The 18,493-nt window shown below is 37.8% G+C and overlaps 3 protein-coding genes across 6 annotated transcripts; 1 reads left to right on the plus strand and 2 right to left on the minus strand.

Annotated features, from left to right (window-relative positions):
- Window positions 1-448: 448 nt before the first annotated feature.
- Window positions 449-6,630, plus strand: LOC119993111 (auxilin-like protein 1). 2 transcript variants are annotated; one of them, XM_038840044.1, is made up of 9 exons: window positions 449-1,481; window positions 2,067-2,305; window positions 2,401-2,633; window positions 2,714-2,852; window positions 2,948-3,045; window positions 4,147-4,212; window positions 4,630-4,719; window positions 5,420-5,596; window positions 6,157-6,630. In XM_038840044.1, the coding sequence occupies exons 1-9, from the start codon at window positions 868-870 to the stop codon at window positions 6,193-6,195; spliced, it is 1,695 nt and encodes a 564-aa protein (XP_038695972.1). In that variant the 5' UTR covers window positions 449-867; the 3' UTR covers window positions 6,196-6,630. The 2 variants fall into 2 exon arrangements, with proteins under 2 accessions (XP_038695972.1, XP_038695973.1); XM_038840045.1 differs by having other exon boundaries at window positions 450-1,481; window positions 2,067-2,290.
- Window positions 6,503-10,405, minus strand: LOC119993113 (cyclin-A1-1-like). Its single transcript, XM_038840046.1, has 11 exons — window positions 10,047-10,405; window positions 9,104-9,482; window positions 8,778-8,914; window positions 8,518-8,610; window positions 8,254-8,387; window positions 8,071-8,146; window positions 7,910-7,986; window positions 7,797-7,830; window positions 7,566-7,715; window positions 7,341-7,475; window positions 6,503-7,241 (listed from the first exon to the last, which is right to left on the minus strand). Exons 1-11 carry the CDS (start codon window positions 10,239-10,241, stop codon window positions 7,170-7,172), a joined length of 1,482 nt encoding a protein of 493 aa, XP_038695974.1. The 5' UTR covers window positions 10,242-10,405; the 3' UTR covers window positions 6,503-7,169.
- A 765-nt stretch (window positions 10,406-11,170) lies between these two features.
- On the minus strand, window positions 11,171-17,167 carry LOC119993372 (putative disease resistance protein At3g14460). 3 transcript variants are annotated; one of them, XM_038840496.1, is made up of 4 exons: window positions 17,016-17,167; window positions 13,017-16,731; window positions 12,701-12,880; window positions 11,171-11,600 (listed from the first exon to the last, which is right to left on the minus strand). In XM_038840496.1, the coding sequence occupies exons 2-3, from the start codon at window positions 16,572-16,574 to the stop codon at window positions 12,734-12,736; spliced, it is 3,705 nt and encodes a 1,234-aa protein (XP_038696424.1). In that variant the 5' UTR covers window positions 16,575-16,731; window positions 17,016-17,167; the 3' UTR covers window positions 11,171-11,600; window positions 12,701-12,733. The 3 variants fall into 3 exon arrangements, with proteins under 3 accessions (XP_038696424.1, XP_038696423.1, XP_038696425.1); XM_038840495.1 differs by having other exon boundaries at window positions 12,701-12,870; window positions 13,007-16,731; XM_038840497.1 differs by having other exon boundaries at window positions 12,701-12,794; window positions 12,931-16,731.
- Window positions 17,168-18,493: the final 1,326 nt, after the last annotated feature.

Genomic DNA, 18,493 nt, shown 5'->3' on the forward strand with positions numbered 1-18,493 from the left:
CCAGTGGCTGCTTTTCTTTTTTGCAATTCTCGAGTGATTGTGATTCTGGAAATATACCGAGAGTCTTCCTGATGAACAGTGCTGTTCTTGAAGTTGAGGTAAAGGTAATGACCCTATTCCATCAATATGAACGACTTGCTTGGGCCGGGTTGGGCTTGGCTTCTAGAGACAAACTTCATGGGCTTCTGACTTGGACTCATAACAACTCCTATTCTGCATCACGGAGCTCGAGCCTGAATAGTTGGACTTAAGACTGGTTATATGGGAAGCTTCCAAAAAACAATTGAATATGAATATGTAAATTATTATAAATATATAATTTCATATATTCCTTTTTTTTATTTGTTAATCAGACAAGCTTTTAAGGAGCCAAAAATAAAATTGTGTTTAATAAGCATTAATTGCGACATTTGGAAGCTGATGGCCCACCACTCCCTTCGTAAGGAAGCCGGAAGGCTCCGTCTTCACGCGTCACCGACATCTCTCTCTCTTCACGAAGGCTTTCAAGTTTCAACAGCTGTTGAAGAGAGAGAGAGCGACTCCCGATCGATATTTTCTCTTTCACATCCCCGGAAATTTTTCCTGTTTTTCTCATCACCCGATTCCCGCCAATTTGTCTGCACCATCGCCTGAAACCACACGCCATCCATTTTCCTTTCTCTCTCAAAACAAGAAAAGGAGAGTAAAAGCAAGGAATCTCAACTCCTCTGTTTCAGATCCCACCTCTGTCCGTTAGATCAAATCTAAAATCTCATTGAATTCCCATGTCTGTTTAATTTTGTATCATATATTCTTTTTACAGTTCAATTTTCATCGTATCTTCCATTGATAGTATTAAGAATCCCAATTCGTTCAAATTTCTCTGACATGGACGAGTTTGGTGTCTTGACGGAGCGGTTTGGGTTGAAGCCGCAAGGGAAATCAGCGCCGATGGCTTCAGCTAAACGATCCGCAACAACCACCACGGCCAGCCATAATTTCACCTCCAATTCGAGTTTAAGCTCGAAACCTGATTCATATTCGTGGAATTCCACTACGGTTGATGATTTTTCCTTCGATAACCTCGAGATGCTATCTCAATCGTCGACCAACCTCAAATCACAAAATGTCGGTGGTTTAGGTGATGACTTCGACATTTTTGGTGGATTCCAAAACAGTTCGAAGCCATCCAATGCCAATAGCAATGGATCTTCTTTCGATTATGATTCGATTTTCTCAAATTCGAATAGTTCAAGGCCTTCATCCACGAATTTGTATAAAGATGATGATATATTTGGTGGGCTAAGTAGCTCGAACTCTATCAACGGCGATGATGTGTTTAGTTCGTTTTCTTCAGTCCGAAAGCAGAATGTTCCAGTTGATGACTTGTTGGGGGGTCTTGGAGCAGCAGAGACGAATACGAATAGACCTAGTCATAATGGAGGTACAGACGTGGATGATCTGATACCTGGATTTGGTGGACGCAGACCTCAGTCCAGCGGGTATGTGTGTCCAATAAAAGCTTGGTTGCCCTCTTCATGGTTATAGGCATCTTTCGTTAATTTTATGTCATTGTTTTGGTATCATTGATAACTTGGTGCTGATAGTTATTGATTCATGAGGAGTTCATTGATACTTTTATTGGTAATTTCATTATTGTAGGATTTTCTTTACATGTTTGTGGCAGAAATTTTTGGAACATTGTCCACTGTCTTATAAGATACAATTGCATTGTATTGTATTAATTGTGGTGCTTGCTCCTGTCTTAATAAGTAATGGACTTCCAAGTTGGCTCATGGTGCTTAAAGGGTTGTTTAGAGGACTATTCTCACATTAATTTGTTGTCTGGGGGGACGGGGGGTGGGAATGATCTTGAGTGCTCATCCTTATTTGAGATTATTCATTTTAGTTGAATCTTATGATTGAGTTTATTGGTCCTCTCTATCATCCTCTTCTTTTGGGGTATATATTTTCTGACTCTTTTTCTGTCATGGTGTTTCAACTATTATTTCTTTTCTGATTATGTTGCTTGTCTTATATAATATTAATATAGATGCATTTGTGCTCATTTCATATCTTCTATCCAGAGCAAAAACTGCGACAACTAAAACAACCTTTGCATCACCTCAAGACCCTTTTGTAATATTTGAAAAAACTTCAGCCTCAACACATAAGTCATCAGATGCTGACCCTCTTGAACAATTCAACAATCTCAATCAATCTGCAGGCTCAAAACCTCTCCGTTCGTCAAATGGTTCGCCACCACTGAGGCCCCCTCCAAAACCTGGACAAGTTTTGAAGACTGGGAAAGGTTCTTGTGCTTTCTGTAGGGACAAAAAAAGGGGTCAATGACTATTGTTATTCCTCATGTTCTCCTTATGAACCAAAATCCATAATGGTACTAAATTCTTCTTGGTGCAGTTAGAAGTTCAGTTGTGTCATCAATAGATGAACTTGAAGATTTTGCCAGGGGCACAGCTCGAAATAAACCTGTAGCTGAAGGAATAAGGGAAAGACCAAGTTCAAAAGCTAGTAAATATAGAGAAGCTGAAGATGCCACTAAAGCGACTCAGCAAAAGGGTGTGGATCTAGAATCCTTTTTTGGCATGGGTTCTCGATCAAGCAGTGTACCAAGACCCAGGGCTACAAATTTGGTAAGAACTGCTGATATAATAAATATATCCGTTTTCAAGATACCAGCAGAAAATATTCTGTCTTTTGGTGCATTTGTTAGGATCCTATTTTTGATTCGAATACAAACGTCAAGGGAGGGCCTAAAGTTACTCAAAGATCATCTTCTGGGCCCTCATCCAACACAAAAAAGACATCTTCTGCAGTAAATCTGGTTGATGACATATCTTCACTTTTTGGAGGTAACTTATTTTAAAATGACACTGTCTTATTGCTTATCATTATTCTTGTAATTGTTGTAGTGGTAAATGTTTTAAAATTTTCATGTTCTTGAAAGCTGCCCGAGTATCTGGAGAATTCGAGGAAGTTGAAGGCGAAAGTGAAGAAAGACGAAGAGCCAGATTGGAGCGTCACCTAAGGACTCAAGATCGTGTGGTGTGTGTTCCTTTGACTGATAATTTAATGCTCTTTGTTTCTTTCGTGAATGGGTGAACTGTTTGGTTTTTTTTTCACCTTTTTCTTTTATGAAAATGCTTAAGGAACATTGATGTAGGGCAGCCCTTTCTTTGGTAGATGGGCAAACCGATTTACTGCCTTTCCCTTTTTTTTTTCATGAAAATGCAGAAGGAAATGTGTATGAGAAGTGAGAACTACTAGTTTCAAGGAATGCCCTAGGCTGCTAACATAGGAGGAAAAAAATGGACAAATTATTCGAAACTACGTTGGCTGAAGTCTCAACAAGTGCTGCCTATGGGCTATCTGGGTGCTGTTTTTATGAATTATCGTATCAAGAGGTTATAAATATCGCAAACAAATGGTATCAAAGTCACTCGTTGACAATTTTCTTGTTTAAGATTTTATTTATAGAGAAAACTAGACTCCTAAAACAGAGTCCCCATGCTTGCAACTGAATAGTTTTTAAACAGAACCAAGTAAGAAATAACTGAAGCAATAAACATCTGAAATTTACAGAAATAACCATGATGAGGAATTTCGAAATTGTGGACACCTTGGATTGATTCCTTCATTGAATGTGATGAAAGGACATTAAATAGGTAGGAGACGAGACAGAGCAAGGATGCTGTCCAAGAGAAATCAATAGGGATCATAAGTTGACCAATAACAAATTATCCAAATTCCAATAAATCGATCATTTATGATTCCATTTGATGGCCATTGTTATGAAGTCATACCAAGCTTGTTGGCCTTAATATGTTTAGTATCGAAAAACATTGTCATGCTGTCTAAGAGTAATCATTCATGATGAGATTAGGGATTATAAGTGGACTAATAACAAATTGCCCAAATTTTAATATATCAATCATTTACGATTACATTGGTTGGCCACTCTTATGAGGTCATACCAAGCTTGTTGACCTTAATATCTCGAGTATCGAAAAAACATTGTCATGGTTTAGGCACCCAAATTAGTTTCTGCAAGACCCAACTTGGACCAAAATTATCGTTGAATTTCAAGTTCCTTTTGTGTTTAAATTTGAATGAGATGACTACAATTTTGTGGTTTTCTATTTGTAGGAAAAAGCAGTTGCTGATATTAACCAGCGTGACCTTCAAACCCAGTTGGAGCAAGAAGAGAAGCGTGTAAGTAATTTCATTATTGCATCAGAATTGTGATGCTTTTATGAGAGTGCTTAAATAATATTTAGCTTAAATAATAGTTGTTGACATCATTGGATTGTTTCTATTCTTTTCGTTTTCTTGAAAGGAACAAATGAAAAAAATAAAAACTAATAACTGATACAATACTGCTGTTCCTTTTGCACCTTCTTTGTGCTTTATCAGATTGGCTTTCCATTTAAAAAGAAAGATAAATTATTCAATGCTTAAAATTGTAGAATAATAAACATTGAACATTACATAAGAACTTAAAATTATACATTGGTACTGCTTTGTTAATTTTTTTCCCCCGAGAATGGGTAATAGGTGTACATAATTTTCTTAATTACTTTTGTTAAAGTTGAAACATTATTTTTTGTGTTTTGATATCAAATTCCGCAGCGAATCGCTGATGCTATGGATGCTGAGATAAAGCGCTGGGCTGCTGGCAAAGAAGGAAATATGCGTGCACTGTTATCTTCATTGCAATTGGTGCGTTATCTTATAACTAGTAATATTTAGTTATTAGTTCCTTCATAATTTGAAGTTATTATGGTTTTCCACGTTTGGTCTTCTTCCTCTTTTGAAGATGCACAATGATTAGTTGCCTATTAAAAAAAAGAAAAGATATGAATTGATTGGTAGAGGAAAAGAAAATTAGTGGAGGGTTTCGATATGTAATTTGTGGTGTAAGAGTATACACATTGTGGACTCTTAAGTAGATTTTTCTTAGACATTGATTTTGAAATTGAGAATGTATCTCACTTTGTTAAAAGCAGAGGCCTGAACTTGCTACAACTCATGCAACTGTTCTACTTTACTTACATTTAAGAGCCTATAAACTGTGTTGATAAACTTTTCCCTCTGTGATACTTAAGAACTTTAATAGTATATGCTAGATGCATGCTACATGACAATGTCCTCCTCAGCCTGCCTTATTGGTTATTTGTGGTGTTCTCACTAACAAAATGCTGGTTCAACTTCATTCAGGCTTTCTTCAATCAAGAAGAATTCCATTAGTTTCAGTATGTTGAAAGAAAACATTGAACTTACTTTTCTTTCGGCAAGAGAAGTTTCTCATATATGGATACTATTTTTTAGAAACTAAAATATGTGGCGTCTTAATTTTCATAGTCTTTGTCCTTTGACTGTTCACATAATCTATCCTCATAATCTGTGGAATGATGTACAGGTGCTTTGGCCTGAGTGCGGCTGGGAACCGGTTTCCTTGACAGATTTAATTACTTCTACTTCGGTTAAAAAAGTTTATAGGAAAGCTGCCTTGTATGTCCATCCTGATAAGGTCCAGCAGAAAGGAGCAACTTTGCAACAGAAGTATATTGCAGAAAAGGTGTTTGATATCCTGAAGGTACTTCATCAGCCTTTTCTTATTGTTTCTTGTCTGCCTATGATCGGGAATGTGCTTAATCAGTACCATAAGCATTTGAAACCATTGCCAGTACAATTTCTTTGGAAAAAAAAAGAAGCAAAATTACTGCTTGAGTTTGCATGCCAGAGGCAGTTAATATGTTATAATTGCAACCAAAGATTTTTTTCCCCATTAACTTTCCTTAGTTTTATCCTTCTTTAGGATGGATGTTTAGTTTTCCATAGGGTTGGTTTTGTTAGAGACTAATGTGTTATAAGATTTGCTTGGTATGGCAACTGATTCCAATTGGTTTTTATATGCAAATTTTATGACATAAAATTTCCGGACCTTTGGTGCGTATTGTTTCAAGTATCTGGAAAACAGTGAATGATTATGGGTTGTGGTTTTGACTGTGTATGTTGACTGTGCCCCTTTCATCTTTAACATAGGATAATGGGGTGACCATGAGCAAAATGAATTTAAATTTATCTTCTTGGTGTTCGTGTATCAGTTATTTGTTTATGTTTGTTTATTTATTTTGTCGATATGTATCATAACAGGAAGCTTGGAACAAGTTCAGCTCAGAGGAACTGTCTTGAATACCATTGTGATTACTCAAAGTGACATAATTTGGTTCTCACAAAATCTAAGGAGAAGCATGCTTCAGCTGTGCTGGACTGATTACGATGTGATGAAACTGTAGGCCCTGTAAAAGATGATTGCTATGCGTACTTTCCTGATGTAAACTAGTGCTGCTTCTGAGATGGTCTAGCTGTAAGAAAGTTATAAGCCTTACCCCCATCACAAGTTCATGGCCCATCTCAATTGCAGTTGCACAATCAAATCTCTCCCGGTTTTATTCTTCTTTCTTTTTGGGTTGGCACTGAAGGAGAGGGGATTTATTGCAACAAAAGAAAAAAAAAAGAAACTCTTGACTTGTTTTGAATTCTTTTCCCAAGCTCCATATCTGTAGACTCTCTGTATATTTCTACTATGCCCTTCTTCAGACCCTTCTGGCCCTGGGGTCATCTTTACTCTTTATATTTTTGGTCATCTTCACTATTGATTTAAAATGCTTATTTTACTACTATTTCCCTTGTTGGCCATGTGAGATTATTACATTGAGGATATGAATCTCTCATCTCAGCGATACAAGTCTCTCCGGTTAAGGCTCTTGTGAATCGTGGGCCTTTGGCCGACTAAAATTTTCGGATATTTAAATCTCTGCTTTTCCAAGTGCCTTGGTAGAAACATTGATTTGAACCCTTGAATTATTAGATGGATACTCTAGGCTCTAGAAGTTTCAGAGTTAGTTGCAGCATAAAAGTTAACTATGAAGTAAATGTAGAATTTGCTAAACAATACAGAAGACTACAATACAAGATTTTCATCATTAATGGTTAAATGTTCACTGAAAGCGGTAGATTCAGCGGAACACATGTGCAGTGGCCATTAAATGTTACCCATCGGAGAAATTATACAATTTCGGAGAATGACCAGCCACGGCCCGTTTTAAAGTCGCTGGAAATCCTCCATCAGAGCATTGGAATAGTGAATTCACTGACTTGACTCCCTAGTGGCTCAAGTCATGGAAGAACTCTGGAGGTATCAAAGGTGGGCAGTCCTTCGTTGCCACACATTTGTACTGGCAAGGGAAAAAAAAAACATTTTTCACTAGGATTAGAACATCAACTTACACTATCAACCACAATGGGGAACTCAGAATGACAAGAATTTTGCTTACTTTGTGCTGACTGTATTTCTCCCTTATTGCAGGTAAAGTAGAATTATAGTTGTTACAGCACAGGCAATGGAGATCCTTAATGCAGTCGCGTAAATCTGAAGGCCGGTAAAGAGTGTAATGCCGTAAAGTGGAATTCTGCATCAAACCAAATAAAAGGATCAAACTCTTGGCGATAGAAAGGTCATAAGAGAGAGGAGAATGTTTTTAGGATTTAATATAACATACCCATGGTCTCCTCGAAGGGTTAAGCACAAAATTGGCCAAGAAGATGGCAGAAGCAGCTATAAGTGATGGTTTATAACAAAGCATGGTGTACTCTAGGAGAGATAACTCAGTGAAGTAGTTAGCCAAGCATTCTAATACCATTGATGGAGCCTAGGAAAACACAAGATAAAAGCTTCGTGAATACAATTCTGTATACACATGTAAAACCTATAAACTTGTAGACGAAAATACCTCACTAACGCCTTGAGCTGCTCGAACAAATCGCCTAATAACACAAAGATAATAAGTAAAACAAGAGCTGAGTAGTAGTAGAGTGCACAAGCAATGAACAGAAGATCAAGTACCTTAAAAAACATTTAGCAGTCGCAGCCGTCAATTCAAACTTCAAGTAATTTAGGACGGAAGATTCCATTTCCAAAACCTGCAGCAGATAAAATGTTTTAACAGTTGTGCAGGTGAAAAGAGAAGCACCAATAATGTTAAAGAAGTTGCTTCTAGCAGAAACCTCATCCTTGAAGTAGGTATTGTCGGTTATGTAACAGAACTCTTCCACTTGAGGTGCGCAGATTTCCTCATACTTGCTGAGAATATGATCATTGTCATGTTAGCATTATGTCGTTTCCAAAGTTGTAGACTAGATGAGATGACAAGAAAGACAGAAAATGGCAAAAAGCTGTAGTTTTCTTACGCAGCGATCATCATGCAAGCAACACCAAGCAATTGTAGCCGTTGCCTATTCATCACATTTCCTGAAAGATACCTGTCTAAGTAATTCACAGTCAAATATAATGTATCAGGCACCAGCCTGTACTCTTCAGCCACCTGCAGTTCGGGAAAAAAAAAATTAAGCCATCAGATGAGAAAAGCTTCAGTCAATAGAAATTCAGTCACTGTTATAAGTAACATTGATTATAGTTATAATCAAATGAGTGTTCTTCAACCAAGAGTATACCTCCACAAGCCAATCAACCAATATTGAGCGCATGTTGGCATTTATATCTGTCTGAATCCTCTCCATGAAGTCTGTGGAAGGCCTTTTATTTACCTAAAATTTCCACAATTTTACATTAATCGATCAGATGATGACAAAAGAAACAACAATAAGATCCACACCAAATCCAGAAATTCACGATTCAGGTAAGAAATAATAACTTGCAAGCACAATATCTCATAGAAGATTATGAATGAACTTTGAAATAAAAAATGACGAACCTCAGTTGCGCGCAAATGGTTGTAAATGTCACAAGCAATGGTTGCACAAAGTTGTGGATCTGTGTAATTATTGTCAACATTAACAATTTTATCATCCGTTTCCATATCTGCCAATGTATCTCTTCCACAGATGTCATCTACAAGCAAAAGATCACAACTATATCAGGAAATGAAGAAAGTTCTTGTTCTAGTTAAAAGCCCAAGCCCACCTTTCTAACTTCTAAGGGCATGCTGTCAATAACAAAGAATTGACTGCTTAAGTAATTGATACAACTGTAAAGAAGAAGGAGTAAGGGTGAAATCGAGCAGCTATTAAAATATGAAACCTGCTGTTTTTGCATGGTCTGAAAGGTTGAGATTGCCAAAAGTCTTCCTGTCAACAGACTCAATTGCTGAAGGGTCATTATTATCTACGTACTCAATTTCAGGGCTCTTGAAAGAATCACAAGTAGATATCGTCTCGTCCATTGATACTGAATTTTCATCTGATCTACTTGGAGAAACATCCATGCTGCATGAGGCAGAAACAGCAGGAAAACTTGGGACAAGATCATGACTTCTTAGCAAAGGTGTAGCCCTAATAGGACCAACTGAGCTGGTTTTCGTGTTCGAGGATAGAGGTAAGGCATTCCCAGAGAAGCTTGCACCACCAGTGGGAATTGGAGAACCCTTCTTTGACTTGCCAATTTTGGTTGAACATGGTACCTTCAGTTAAAAAAAAATCAGTTCATCAAATTATACCTCTGATATGGAAGCAAGCTTCAAATGAACAATTCAAAGTTATCTAATGATATTTTTAATCTAATAAGCAGAGGCAAATATTTCAAAATGTGACACAGTGCCAAGTCGTTGTCTTGTCGTTTGTCTTCTTGTTTTGGTGTTTAGTCTATTGTGTTTTGTCTTCTTGTAGATCGTTTTTTTTTTTCTTTTTCATACAAGAACACTCCAAAACATTTTTAAATTTTATAGAGTAATTTACGTCTACAACTTTTGAACTTTCAATAACATCTACCCCACATTTTCCTGTTTGGTTGCACAGAACATTTACGACACTAAATCCTGAAATACCCATAATAGTTTTCGGATAATGAGCTGAACACAGTAGGATTGCTAATGACCAAGAAGGCAGAAATCAAGAAAACAAGAAATTTTGAAATACGCTTGAATACACTAACAAAAGGATGCAAGCCAATGAAATCCCATAAAGAGAGGAAAGAAAACGAGTATAACTCAAACAGATTAAAGAAAATAGAATGGAGAAATACCCACCATGGTAGCGGATGGACCCAAGCTTCTTGAGCCATGAGAAGGGAAATTCTTTAAATTGGTGAGGTTAGTGAGAGGCGCTCGCTTCTTGGCCACCGCCGTAACCTTCCCAAGATTCTCCGAGGATGATGCATTCCGCTTCGCCAGAGACGATGAGGTGGATGACGAGAACGAAGACCTCCGGTTCTGTGTCGACATTTTCGGCAGATTAAAGAATTATCCGCTCAAAACAAAGAAGAAAAAATATAGCTACAAAGACTCTCTCTTCTTCTCCTATGCGAAACAGACTGTATTGGATTTCAAGAGTTTTTTTTTTTTACAAAGAAAGAAACACAGGGAGTGTGTGTGAGAAAGAGAGAGACAGAGATTTTCCTCTTTTATGAATGGTGCTTTTGAGGCGGGGAAGCCAGTGATTTGAATTGTGGGACGATCGTGACCGTTGATGAACACTTGGTTACCGTTAGGAGCGTCCGGGTGTAGGGCAAACTGTACTTCCGTTTCGTATTTTATATGTATTTGAACTAAGGCTGTTGGTGGTGGAACACTGTCCAATAATTACAAGACACGTGGAATGCAAGCACTCTATCAGGTTTTCGTTTCGTGGCATTGGATTAAAACGTGGTTAGTTAATGTTGGGAAAGTCGCAGACTGTCAGGTTTTGTGTTTTGTGAGTATTTGTTTTTTGAATTCGAATTTCCAAACGTTCACCGGATCTGTCACAAATGTTCCTTCCATTTGAAATTCAGAAACAAATCATCATTGCTCATCCCATTATATTCATTCTTCCTTGGTGATCTGCAAAGAGGTTTTTTTGCCTTGGCAGCTGCAGCTGCAGCTGCAGCAGCTTCAACTTTCTCTGCAGATATGGGAATGAAGTGACTTGTGCCTCATTTTGGTCCCCAGAACCATCTACTCCAGAGTTATCTTCTGAAGTTCAAGCCAAAGAACTTTCTTCTTGTTTTTTTTTAAAACCTTTTTGCTGAATTGAATTTGCCAAATCTTCGTGGAAACTGCCTTCTCTGTCCATGCATACCATCCAAATTAAGCCTTAACAAGAGTGAAAGAAATTTAATTACGTTATCGCTGTCATAAATAATAAAAATTGGCACATGATAATCATCACCTATAGGGACAAAAGCATACTGTGCTGCTCATTTACGGCAAAACTCTTCCATATAACAAGTTATTCTGACATGATTTCAGGCAGTAACAGATGACTATACTTTCACCAATTATCATGCCCTGGAAAACTCAAGACGTGCTCGAAAGTTCAATGTTTTCCAACTTTCCCTCCTCCATAGGTAGGCAGAGAAAATTAATTAAGAATGCATTACGATTTTGACTTGGTGCCAACATGCTCAGCAATTTCATTCCAATTCTCACTGTAAATTCTGACGGCTTCGAGTAGCAGCAGTGTCTCCTGATCATTCCAACTTTCCCCATCTATATCACCATAATCATTTGTTGAACCCCCCGTCCTTACAAAATCCATGCTCAAGTGACCATTAACGAATTCCCCGTCATGAAAGTAATCAGAACACAGAGAAGTACATCAGCCTGTTAAGATGTGAAATCAGTAAATCAACTCTCATGAGCAACAAAGACGTCTTCACTTATCACACCAAATAGGCAGTAAAATGAAATATAAATGTCTCAATGGTTTTTCAGGCTTTATTTAATTTCTCTGATATGATGATCAACAGAATAATCAGAATTGAATTATAGTAGGCTCATTAGCATCAATAATATATGGAAAGCTTCAGAGTAACTTAAATACAGTCATTTGCACAATTACAATCGTTTGTAATCAAGGTTAGGCCAAGACAGAAGCTTTGTCTAATTTCACACCCTGGATCCTCCCTCAAATAGGAACCACCATTCAAAGGCTCACGATTTGGAGCAGCTGCGCAGTAATTGATAACTCCCCAGTGATCAAGAAATTGAAAAATTCTACTTAAATCGGTATAGTCAACGCCAACTACATAACCCTGGTAACCAGAAATTGTAAGCATCTTCTCTGGATTTTCCATATATTTAGCAACAATGAAGTTCCTACATTCCATTTACTTCTCTAGTGTATGGTTTGGCAACTTCCCAGAAAAACAAAAAAGTGGCACCACTGGTCTCTCGAGTCGATGGACTGAGGTGGCGAAAACCAGTCTTCTCAAAGGTACAAAACACAGAGCATAATCAATGAATACATACATATATTGCTGAATCACATTTCTGCATGTATGCTTTGAAACATATAGCATTCATGCAGAAGAGAGAGTGAACAAGAAAGGGGAACAGACAAATAAAACCATAGCCTATCCCGACAGTAAATCCACTATGTTCACAAACATATAGACAGACACACAAATATATATATCCTCTTATTTTGTTCTTTTTTTTCTTTTACATAGATTTAAAAACAAGAACAGTGTAGATATCAAATAAAGATCACCCAATATATTTACATTACTTTGGTCAGCACATGAAATGAACTAACATTCATCATAAGTTGAAGGTATGTTATATTCTCACAGAGTATTTGCTGTAGAGGCTGTGACAATTATACCAACACATTAAAGAAAGATAAGTGCATGAGAAAAGGACACATAGGCAGCCAATCTTTCTAAAACAGATTAAATCAGAGGAATAAATACTACAAGTACCTTATGACCAGTACAACAACTTCGAGAACACTGTCACGGCTGGCATTGTGAGCAATCTTGATATTTGTATGAGAGGATTTCGTCTTCGGAAAATGTAACTTTGTCTATGTGAGCAATCTTGCTCCAATCTTCACCTTTCTCTATTTGGCATCGTTCTTCCAACAGTGGACATTCCCAGATGTTATGAGAGCTAAGTAACTTTGTATGAGAGGATTTCGTCTTTGGAAAATGTAACTTTGTCTATGTGAGCAATCTTGCTCCAATCTTCACCTTTCTCTATTTGGCATCGTTCTTCCAACAGTGGACATTCCCAGATGTTAAGAGAATACAAGGAGGTGGGCAGACCCTCCTCTGGAAAGCACCTGAGCTTTGGGCACCTTGATATTTGCAAACCTCCAAGAGAGCTAAGTAGTTGAAACATCTTACCATCAAAGGTTGTAAGGTTGGGAAGATCAGATATGGAGAGAAACGAAAGATATCTGGGCAGTAGTCCCTCTTCAGGGAAGGACTCCACATTCACACATTTGAAACTGATGCTCAAGGTTTTAAGTGAATGGAGACCTTCTAAACCCCACTGCGAACGATTTGCAATGAGTTTGTTGCACTGAGAAATATCAAGCAAAACTAAATTTCTTGGCAAGCCCGTTTGAGGAAATGACTCAAGCATAGGACATGCAGATAATATCAAACAAACCAGAGAAGGAAATAGGGTACACATATGTTCTGGGAGCACCTTCAAACTCTCACAATCCCTCAGAGATAAATATCCCATTCGGGGAGCACGTAATCCTCCAAGATGGAAGTATTCAAAATTGGGACAATTCCAGATATTTAATGATTCGAGAGATCCGAGATCACCCTGAGTGTCTTCTGAGACTGAAATGGATTTAAGACTTCTACAACCTTTTAGTTCAAGCCTACAAAGCTTTGTGAAGAAGCTTAAAGGAAAAAACTCAAGAGAATCACAGCTGCTACTCAGAGACAAGTCTCTCAGAGACGTGTAGCAATAATGAACTGGTAACTCTAATTTCATACATGTTTCAATTTCAAGCTCTCTCAACATACAGGGTGTATTCTGAGATGAGCATTCCGAGATTCGTAACACTTCATGTTGGGACTCTAGGACACTGCATCCAATAATGGTCAGCTTTAGCAGCCCTGGAGCTCTTGGAAGTGAATCCACAAACTCTGGGCATTCAACAAGGCGAAATTCTGTCAATGCTGGAAGGAACTTTGGTAATTCACTAGTCAGCTTCGGACAACTCTCTATGCTCAATACTCGAAGACTGGAGAAGTCTCCTTGATCCACATTAGGAATCCATTCTCGCCACTCTGACATGTTTTTAAAAGTCAAAGACTCCAGGGACTGAAAGGGCTTAATCGTAGAGGACAACTTCAAGTGAAACTCACGTCCTACGGTCACTACTGCATCAAACCCTGCAATAGTGAGGTCTTTCAGGGATGGCAGCTGGCCTAATGGTGGCAAGAGGCAGCAATATTTACAGTCCTGAAGATGAATAGACACCATATTGAACAACGAATCACTTCCCAACCAGTCAGGAAATCTTGTGCCACCGTAACATTCTATTTTTAGTTCTTTCAGGTTGGCATGAGGCTGGAGGTTCTCAAGCGTGATTTCTACGTCTTTTGAGTTCTCGGAATAAAAATCCCATTTAAAGATCAACTTTTCAAGGTGCATTTTTCCCCTTAGATTTGCTTCCAAAGCATCTCTAGCATGGATGAGATTTTGCAGCCCTGATATATAAAGTTCACCATGTATATGCAAGAGGTCTCTCAGCTCTTTAATACTGGAACCATCAGATATTTGCCAAAGGGGAGGAGGTAACACCTGTAGATCTTTCAACTTCATCATCTGCCATGGCAACTGAAACCTTAACGTTGGATATCTCATGTCGAGATAGTGCAAGTTGATTAATCGCCCCATGGTGCTTGGCAACTCAGTTAGAGAGCGACAACTTGACAACATCAAGACCTCCAAGTTATATAAACTAGATATAGTCTCAGGTAATTTTTGAATGGGAGTGTATGAAAGATCTAGATATCGAAGGAGTTTTAAATTTCTGATTGAATCAGGCAGCTTCTCGATATTATACCCTGACAACGAGAGGACTCTTAAACACAACAATCTAGGTAATAGATCATGTGTTACTTCCTTAGTTGATGGGAAGTTCCCAACAAAAAAAACCTGGTTAATTGACAGGAATGTTTGCAAACGCATCGCTTCAAAGTTGTTGATTCTTAATTGCTTATCAGTTGACATAAAATATGACAAATGGCGAGTCTTCTTCCCAACATTAACTGGGTTCGCACCATCTAATGTTGAACAAAATTCTCCCGATATGATCTTGGCAAAGTCATTAAAAAGATCATGCATAACTAACCAAGAATCATAATACAGATGTAATGATTGGAAAAATGACCTTGATTCCAAATCTTTCACGTACTCATACCCTATTTCCATCGCCTTTTTTTTACTTCTATGGTCCGGCAAAAGATCTTCAACCAGCCATAGTAACACTAATTCTTCTTTTCTGATTGCATAACCTTTGGGGAATAATGAACAATAGGCAAAACATCGCTTTAGATGTGAAGGAAGATGATGATAGCTTAATCTTAGAACTGAAAAAATGCCACTTGCTTCATTATGTAAATACCACATTTCGCTTCTCAATATTTCTTTCCATTCTTCAGGATTTCGTTTGGAACGCAAGAGACCCCCAAGTGCTTTTGCAGCTAAAGGCAGGCCACAACACTTCTTGACGAGCTCTTCACGCATCACCTCAAGGTTCAGAGATACATCTGACTGGCCATTTTCAAAGGCGTATTGAGAAAGCAACAACCAACAATCTCCATTCGAAATTGGCTGTAACTGACAAGTTGAAACAGGGCGCATGACTGATGTGACACTTTCATTGCGTGTCGTTACAATGATCTTACTTCCATGTGCACAGGAGTTGATAGGCTTTCTTAAGGCTTCCCAAACACTTTGCTCCTCATTCCAAACATCATCTAAAACAACTATAAACTTTTTTCCCTTTAGATTCTCTTTCAACCTAGTTTGAAGCATATCAAAGTCATTTGTATCGGAAGATTTTGAGGTAACTGCCTCAAGAATGGTTTTGGTAATTCGGATAACATCAAACCGTTCTGAAACAAAAACCCACACTTTGAGGTCAAAACATTCATTAACTTCCCTAGCATTGTACACAAGCTGAGCAAGGGTGGTCTTTCCAATCCCACCCACTCCCACAATTGCAATTACAGGAACGTGACCGCCCCTTCCAGCTAGGTCATCAGATAGCACAAGCTTAATGACACGCTCTACATCGTTATCTCTACCAACAACACTTGATTCCTCTACTAAAGAAGTTGTCGGTAGTCTTTGCAACTCTTTTGATCCAACACCTTCTTTCAAACCAAGTACCTTCTTTTGTTTGACTAGAAACTCTAATCTGTCAATGATCTTCTTAACATTTGGTTCAATTGTTTTTTCAAATGAATTACAAGACATGGACCATGAATTGCATACCTTACTTGTGCCAGCACAAAATTCAGCTTCAATCTTAGATCTCTGCGCTTCAGTGGAAATCTGATAGAGCAGATCCTCGGCATCATAAACAGCATCTTGGAGCTTATCGAGCCACTTCTTTACGAGGGGTTTGGTTATATGCTTCTCTTCTGCATCATCCAGCACTACTTGAATCGACATCAGCGTAATCTCCAGTTTCTCCAATAGTGCGTCATCGAGTTTCTTCTCCATGAAATAGTCAATAACTTTCGAAGAAGCTATCCTGTCAAAGGCCACCTGGAGAAAAGCAGAAAGAAATGCTCCACCCAACAACATTTCAGCCATGTTTTGTGTTCGTGAAGAAGTGAAACTGGAGAAAATCAAGAGAGGAAAGTGATTGCTAGCTTAGCAGAAACTCCAAGAAGAGTTGAATCTCTCTTCTCTGCAAATTTTGGTTCTTGGGAAGCCTTGTCAAACATTCAGAGGAGATAAAGGACAACACCTGGAGGATAGACCTACAATTTCTTAATGTTTTTGTAAGAAAAAGCGCATGCTCTTTCATTCAAACTTGATAATACCATATCGACTTGAAGTGACAATTACTTTTCTTTATTTCAGTCAACAAGATTTGATCAAAAGCATTGGAATTTTAGGTTTAGGGATAATTTTATGACAAAAATAAACAAATTTTTGGAAAAGCAACCCCGTAAATATATCATGAAACTGTTAAAAGTTCTTCTCAAATTCACAAATCTACTGTCAAACGAAATGAAGAAAAAATTGTACCTTTTAAGGGCTTTAGCAATTGAGGAACCTGAAGATGAACCAGGCGTTGTTGGTGAGAGAGTGGAGAGTTAGATTTGTGTGTGAGGTCTTCGATTTGTTGGACAGAATCAAAGCAAAGGTAGGCAGAGACAAGAAGATTTGGGCTTTCTAAGGCAAAGTCGTCTATTTCACACCTCTTTTGTCTTTTTTTTTTTTTTTACCGTATAATTATTAATGAAAAATGGGAATTTTGTAAAAATGACCTTCTCAAAAAGTCAAACCAGAGAAATGACCCATTTTTGTATAAACCGCAAAAATGACCTACATTGTATTTTTTTTGACCCAAATACCCCTAATGTTGAAATATCTTTTCTTCCACTCACAATACCAGAATACACATAACCCTCCTAACGGCTATTTCTCATCATCTTATCTGCACTTGATCGGCTATTTCTCATCATCTTATTTGTTCTATAGAGCTCGAAAAAGCCAGATCCAGATCGGGTTCGGGTTCAGGTTCTGAGTTATTTGTGATCTTCGTTATCGCAAGTCTGAAGAGAGGTTCGTTGGTGAACATTTCATATCACTTTTGACAGGTGAGTACATCTATATTCCGAGTAATTTTGTTCCATATGTTTCTCAAGTGCATATGAACTTCTGAACGAACTCATTATCTACTCATAGCATCTGTGTAGTCAAGCATATTGAGTTTGTAGTCGAACAAATATATATGTAGTCGAGCATTTGTGTTTTTATGGTCGAGCATTTATGTTTTCATGGTCGAGCAAAGTTGTATTATGGTCGAACATTTGTGTTTTTATGGTCGAGCAAAGTTATTTATGGTCGAGCATTTGTGTTTTTTGGTTGAGCAAAGTTGTTTATGGTCGAGCAAAGTTGTTAATGATCGAGCGAGCCTTTAAGTTTTTACGGTCGAGCAAATTATGATACTTTTTTTTTTGTTGTTTTTTGTTATTTTCAGGAATGACATCTATTGATTTTGTGATCCTCTATGGTGGCCAATGGGAAATTTGTCGAGGGATTTGCAAATACAAAGGTGGGAAGAGCCAAGGTGTAATAGTGTCCGAAACAATTTCCTTTGCATGTTAACCGGGCAGGTGTGAACAAATGCTTGACTAAAGAAAACAGATGTTTGACTAAGAAAATACATGCTCGACTAAAGAACATGAATGCTCGACTAAAGAAAACAGATGATCGACTACTACAGAACATCAATACTCGACTAAAGAAAACTGATGATCGACTATAGAAAACAAATGCTCGACTAAAGATCATAGATGCTTGACTACAGAACATATAAGCTCGACTACTTTAAAAAATGATCGACTAAAGAAAACAAATGCTCGACTAAGACAATACATGCTCTACTACAGAACATACATGCTCGACTAAGTAAATATAAGCTCGACTACATTAAAATCAGACTTTTTCATATACTATTCACAAAAACTGGCAAAATATACATGCTCGACTGACAAAAA

Source organism: Tripterygium wilfordii, chromosome 23 (assembly GCF_013401445.1).
Source record: "Tripterygium wilfordii isolate XIE 37 chromosome 23, ASM1340144v1, whole genome shotgun sequence".
NCBI lineage: Eukaryota > Viridiplantae > Streptophyta > Magnoliopsida > Celastrales > Celastraceae > Tripterygium > Tripterygium wilfordii.

Coding starts and splice junctions, on each gene's coding strand:
- LOC119993111 (XM_038840044.1), top strand. CDS start 868: ATGGACGAGTTTGGTGTCTTGACGGAGCGGTTTGGGTTGAAGCCGCAA. Junction 2,634..2,713: donor GACCCAGGGCTACAAATTTG/GTAAGAACTGCT, acceptor TGCATTTGTTAG/GATCCTATTTTTGATTCGAA. Junction 5,597..6,156: donor AGGTGTTTGATATCCTGAAG/GTACTTCATCAG, acceptor GTATCATAACAG/GAAGCTTGGAACAAGTTCAG.
- LOC119993113 (XM_038840046.1), bottom strand. CDS start 10,241: ATGTCGACACAGAACCGGAGGTCTTCGTTCTCGTCATCCACCTCATCG. Junction 9,483..10,046: donor TGGGTCCATCCGCTACCATG/GTGGGTATTTCT, acceptor TTTTAACTGAAG/GTACCATGTTCAACCAAAAT. Junction 8,147..8,253: donor GCTTGCATGATGATCGCTGC/GTAAGAAAACTA, acceptor TCATATTCTCAG/CAAGTATGAGGAAATCTGCG.
- LOC119993372 (XM_038840496.1), bottom strand. CDS start 16,574: ATGGCTGAAATGTTGTTGGGTGGAGCATTTCTTTCTGCTTTTCTCCAG. Junction 12,881..13,016: donor CCTCCTTGTATTCTCTTAAC/ATCTGGGAATGT, acceptor AGCTCTCATAAC/ATCTGGGAATGTCCACTGTT.